Raw genomic sequence first — 5,592 nt, forward strand, 5'->3', positions numbered from 1 at the left:
AATGGATCGAACACCGACATCACGATTCGTAACAACTCTCGCTTTGTCGGAGCTCGCGTTCCGTGCAGGACATCTTTCGGCAAACGGTGGAACTTCGTGTGGAATTCGAAAACGTCATCGCTAGTGTTCCAGAAGAGGCCAAGCACTTTGTCCACTGACTCGTTGCGTTCCAGACTAACCACTTCTCTCGCGGATAATGACGAATGATTCAAACGATCTTCTACTTCTTCGCAGTTGGAGACGAAGTTACGTAACTCGAACCCTGCTTGTGAATTGATGCTGACAATGTCGCTGCAGATACTGATGGCTTGTTCAGGCGTGTCGAAGCTTGCAACTAAATCATCGACATAATGCTTGTTAATTATAGTCGTTGCGGCGTCTGGAAACTGTGCCCGATACTCCTCGGCGTTTTTATTTTTTATATATTCGGCGATGCAGGGGGAGCAAACAGCGCCGAAAATTAGCGACGTCATCACATACTCTGTTGAGCGTGCTGATCAGCTTCGCGTATCTTGATCCGCGAAAACATTTCGCGTATGTCTGCTGACACTGCGACACGTCCTTGGCGAAATTGTAGCAAAATCCGTATCAACGGCTGTGCTTGCTCCGGACCCTTCATTAGTTGCGAGTTGAGTGACACGTTGCTTATTGCGGCTGCGGCGTCAAAGACGAGTCGCGTCTTTTCGGGCTTATGTCGATTGAATACAGCGAAGTGAGGTAAGTACCAAGCATTTTGATGTGGCTCTCCGGCTTCGTCACGGCTTAACTTTCTGGCATACCCTTTGCTCACGTACTTAGCCATTTCCTGTCGGTATCGTGCACCAAACTCGGCATCGTTCTTCATTTGGCGCTCCACTGTCAGTAAGCGTTTCTCGGCCATTGTTTTGCTGTTTGGCAACTTCGGTGGATATGTTCTCCACAGTAAACCGGTTTCATATTGCTTACCTACTCGTCTTGTTGTTCGGCGCAATATCTCACGTGCTCGCTGGTCTTCATCTGACTCCAATGGCACTGCTGGCGGGTTAACTCTAAAGCTGTCTGCTGTGAAGTACTCGTGTACTAAGTCGTGCAGTTGCTGATATTCTTTCACCAACAAATCACGGGGGTTCAAGGTTGTAGGTAGCTTGGTTGGGCCGTACGCGACCCAGCCTAGTGGCGTTTTTACAGCTAGCGGGCTGTCGATGTCGGCTTGCACTGTTGCTGAGGTCGCACCCAGGTGTGCATGCTTTAGCCCGATGAGCAAAGCTGGTTTCGCGCGACTGTAGTTTTTTATCGGCAAATCTCTCAAATGCTGAAAATTTTCCTTGGCCATAGATTGCTTAGGCAGGTTCAGGTTCTTCACCGTATATACCTCCTTCAGTAGAAACTTCCTCTTCGTTGCGCAGTTCTCAACTTCGATGCTGATTTTATGCGATTGTTCCGTAACAACGTTGTTGTCATACCACTGCAGCGTAAGTGGATGCAAGCCACCCTGGGCTCCGATCATCTTGGCCACTTCCTCTTCCATTATTGAAATTGACGAACCCTCGTCGAACATCGCTAATATCTCACGCTTACCTTTCGGTCCATATATGTTGACTGGCAATATTTTAAACAGTTGACCATGTGCGCTTTGTGTTACTTGACAATTCAGTAGTGGCTGCGCAATGACGTCCTCTGGTGTAGTTCGGCGTAGCATCTGCATTGTTGCATCTTCGTTGTGGAGTAGCTGGTTGTGATAGCCCTGGCAGCCACTTATGTTACACCTCCTTCTTGAACGACACTTTTGCGTGGAATGCCCCTTGCGTAGGCACGAAAAGCAAAGCTGTTGCGCCTTAACCAGGTCCCACCGCTCTTGAATACTGCTTGCCTTAAACGATTCACACTGTGCAAGCATGTGGTTACCACTACACTGATAGCAAGCAAGTGAGTCCCTTGGCCGCTCAATATGCATCAGCCGACGATGATTGCCCGACGATGCAGTCTGCCGGCCACCCTGTGTGTTGTTTGTCGGCATAAGACAAATTATTCTAGCCAACTCGCTAAGCCACTCAGAAAAATGTTCAACTGATGGATACGGTTGTATAGTCGCAGCATGCTTCGCCCAGTCGAACTGTCGGGTATGCGGTAACTTACCCACCATTTGCTCTAACAATGTTACGTTAGCTAAGTGCTGCTGGCAATTTGCAGACTTCAGAAATGCAACAACATTTCTCACTCTTGAGGAAAACGGTACAATCTGCTCCGGCTTATTATCGGATATTGGCGGGAAATTCTGCAGTTTGCTGATTTGGAATTTAACCAAAATGTCGGGTCGCCCGAACCTGAACTCCCAACTCGCTTATGACGTTCGGCACGTTGCTCGGGTAAATTAGCATGGCGGCGACAGCTTCTTTGGCGGGACCAACTAAGCACTTCTGCAACCTCATAAGGTTTTGGCGGTGGCTGTATCCAAAGTTTTCCGTGGTGTCGTTGAAATTCGCGAAAAATAGCGGCCAGTCTTCGACATTGCCGCTGAACACAGGCAAATCGTAAAGTTTTATTTGCGAGTCGGTCGGTGATATGGCGGCTTGAGTATTGTCACGCTGTGCTGGCTGCACGCTCTGTTCTGGAACATTCTGTGGTTGCATGCCTTCGCGAAGCCTAATGATGTCTCTTTGACTCTCCGCAGTGCTTTGTCTAAGCTCTTCTACGGAAGCCCTTAACGCATTCAATGTGGCAATTATAGCATTCGCGGTGTCTTCTGCGGCTGCACCTGGCTGACCCTCCATGCTTTCAAACGATGACTCTGATTCACTCCCTTGATTACTCCTCGTAACACCAGCCCGATTCCGCAAGAAATATCTGTTGGTTTCAGACATACAAAATGGCCTCCGGTACCAAATTTATTCGTTTTCACCGACAGCGCACAAGTGTAAAAGTTGTTGAAGTGTAAGAACTGCTTCTGCTTACCGACAAAGGATATAAAACGAATAAAGTAAAGACATTTGCGTTGTATAAAAATGTATTATTAACGTTTCGACTTGACAAACACGTATGCGCGTAACTTGTACATTTAAAACATATAAAATACGAAGGATTAAACGGCAGTCGGCAAGTTGTTAAGAAATCGTAGGCTGAACGTTGTAGGTTGAAGCTTAAGCGTGAAGCGTGGAGCGTTTTACACTTGTGTTCTGTTCGCGCGCTGTCTGGAATCCTTCTGTCATGTAATGGCCGACGAGAAAAACATATCAAAGTTGGTTGCAGTTCTTATTCGCGGCGTTGCCACTTTCAGCAACTACCAGGGTTGCTAACAGCTAGTATTAGCATTACTAAACTTAACTAGTTTTTTAAACTGCTTACTAATCGTAAAACGATTTATTTCATTGAAAACATCGCAATTTTATAATTTATAACTCGAGAGTTTCAGATTTGCAACACGAAAATGCATAATGAAGAGGTAAAAAAAACAGCGATGCAAACGCTTTCTTTTAGAGCGATATCATGAAAAGGAGTTGTTGCGTGCGATAGCAGTTTTTAATAAAACACAATTTTTTTAGTATGCGAATAATACGCTATACTTTTAAAATTTTGTGTTTATCTCTGCGTCTTTTCTGCTGTGCTGTACAACTTCAAATAATTTAACTTTTTCTACGACATGACGTGATATAGAATTTGATGAGGACCGTTGGGCTGTATTCCTATGTACAGTGACGGACAAAACTGTAACATGGTGTAACACTTTTTACTTCAGCCATCGCTATCTTTCCAAGTTCTAACGACTTTCATACTTTTGTTGTATATTCTTGTTGGTACATCCCTACTCCCTCTCTCATAACGATTTGAAGTCAATACAACAATAAAAAAACCAGCTGACAAAAATGTAAATTAAGGCAGTACAGTTTTGCACTCATACATTTTTAAGAACTTTTTAACAATTTTCACGAAAAAAAGAACTACTAACACAATGTTCAGTACTCTTTGCTTGTTTCAGTTCCTGGAACCGATTTGGCATACCTTATTTGTATCTCTGTAAAAATTCTGGAGGTATATCCTTAGTTTGCTTTCACAGCTCATGTACTCGATTTTACGGACTTGGATACTTAGTAAGCTGTGCTTTTAGTTGTTTTCGCAAATTCTCAATGAGATTCATGTCCACGGATTGTGGAGGTCATTTGAAATTAGCAAATTTTTGCTTTTGTATCCAGTCTTTGCGAATATGTGCAGTGTGTTTTGGGTGATTTTTCAGCAGAAACTCTCATTTTTTCGACTACATCTTGCAAATTTTGTTGAAATATGAACAGATACTGTTCCTCACGTATAAGAAGAAGCATGCATTTTGTTGATTCAGAGTTGTATACAAAATTACTGTGGTATGAAATGGAGCAACAACCGTACTAAGGCAGAGTGGCACAAGTCATGAATGTATAGTAGTGCCCGAAACTAATTGCAAAATTGTAAAAACCTTGCAAATTATTCTCTATTATAGATACTAGTACAGATAGTTCATAGTTCAGTGTAAAATAATTAATATTACACCGTACATGGTAATGAACTGTTAAATGCTGAAAACGCTTGTAACTTGTAGATCACTAAAACTTGGGTGTACTTAATGGACTATCTGGGCGGATGCGCTGGCAGGCATTGGGGTCTGTATAGCTATACAAACCTTTTTTTTTAAATTCGGAAATTTCGAATTTGGCTTGATAAATTCACAAAATTTACGCTTTTCATAAAAAATATAATAAAACATGAGTCTAGCTCAGGCAATTGCCGCGTTAAGACCTGCTTGTTACCGCTATCATTGATTGACTAAATACGGTTTAACTCAGTTTCTCTCTTGCTACGTAATTATAATATAGTACTGTATAAGTGCATATACACATATACACATAGTGCAAAATTCAAAAACTCTGATTAGTACACGGCGAAATGAATGGGGTTCACCCCCCCAACAGGAATAGGTTCCGAGACCTAGATCCCGATGTAAACCTCTCTGGCAAAAAGACTCACGGTAAACGACTAAGGACTGATGATTTCACACCACTTCCGGAAACTACGCAGAACGACGACCATATTCCACGTTCCCACGACAGTCGGGTCTACGTAACCGGAACGACCCAGATTTATATCTGGCCAAGGACTGTCACTCCAGCAACACTCCCCAAAAAGTCTTTGGGGAATTTGTATGCTGCTACAACAACAACAACGACCATATTCCACGGTATCTTATTGCTTCAGCAACAGGTCCAAAAATTGGAGAAACTGCTACTGGTATAGCGCAGGTAACACGTCCATTAGCTTCATACAATGTTTTTCAAATTGAAAAAGGGCTCAAACACATAAGCACCGATTATACGGAAGTTACGGAACTTAAATCTGGAGACCTACTTATCAAAGTTAGCAACTTAAAGGCAGCCGATAAATTTATTAAAGCGACACACATCGATTTAGTACCAGTGAAAATCACTTCCCACAGGAGCCTGAACTCCACACAAGGCCGAATTTTTTCAAAAAACATAATTCACCTTACGGAAACAGAATTAGTTGAAGGATTGGCAGGTCAAAAAGTCATCGAAATTAAAAAATTATCCAAATTGATAAACGGAACGGAAACCCCAACAGGTGCAGCCA

General features: G+C 43.0%; 2 protein-coding genes across 2 annotated transcripts; one reads left to right on the forward strand and one right to left on the reverse strand.

The window, feature by feature from the left end:
* Window positions 1-472: 472 nt before the first annotated feature.
* LOC108366232 (uncharacterized) lies at window positions 473-2,750 on the reverse strand. The gene is made up of 2 exons (XM_017620562.1): window positions 2,304-2,750; window positions 473-2,254 (listed from the first exon to the last, which is right to left on the reverse strand). Exons 1-2 carry the CDS (start codon window positions 2,748-2,750, stop codon window positions 473-475), a joined length of 2,229 nt encoding a protein of 742 aa, XP_017476051.1.
* A 1,915-nt stretch (window positions 2,751-4,665) lies between these two features.
* Window positions 4,666-5,588, forward strand: LOC108366233 (uncharacterized; the record flags this gene model as incomplete). The annotated part of the gene is made up of 2 exons (XM_017620563.1): window positions 4,666-5,031; window positions 5,172-5,588. Coding segments are annotated over exons 1-2 (558 nt in total), but the record flags the coding sequence as incomplete, so codon positions are not given.
* Window positions 5,589-5,592: the final 4 nt, after the last annotated feature.

Source organism: Rhagoletis zephyria, unplaced genomic scaffold (genome assembly GCF_001687245.7).
Source record: "Rhagoletis zephyria isolate East Lansing unplaced genomic scaffold, Rhagoletis_zephyria_1.1 Rzeph_scaffold_02194, whole genome shotgun sequence".
Lineage (NCBI taxonomy): Eukaryota > Metazoa > Arthropoda > Insecta > Diptera > Tephritidae > Rhagoletis > Rhagoletis zephyria.

Bases quoted from the DNA above. Each gene is read 5' to 3' on its own strand.
- LOC108366232 (XM_017620562.1), bottom strand. From the start codon at position 2,750: ATGGAGGGTCAGCCAGGTGCAGCCGCAGAAGACACCGCGAATGCTATA. The intron at 2,255-2,303 runs GTTCGGGCGACC...AGCAAACTGCAG, and splicing joins TAAGCGAGTTGGGAGTTCAG to AATTTCCCGCCAATATCCGA.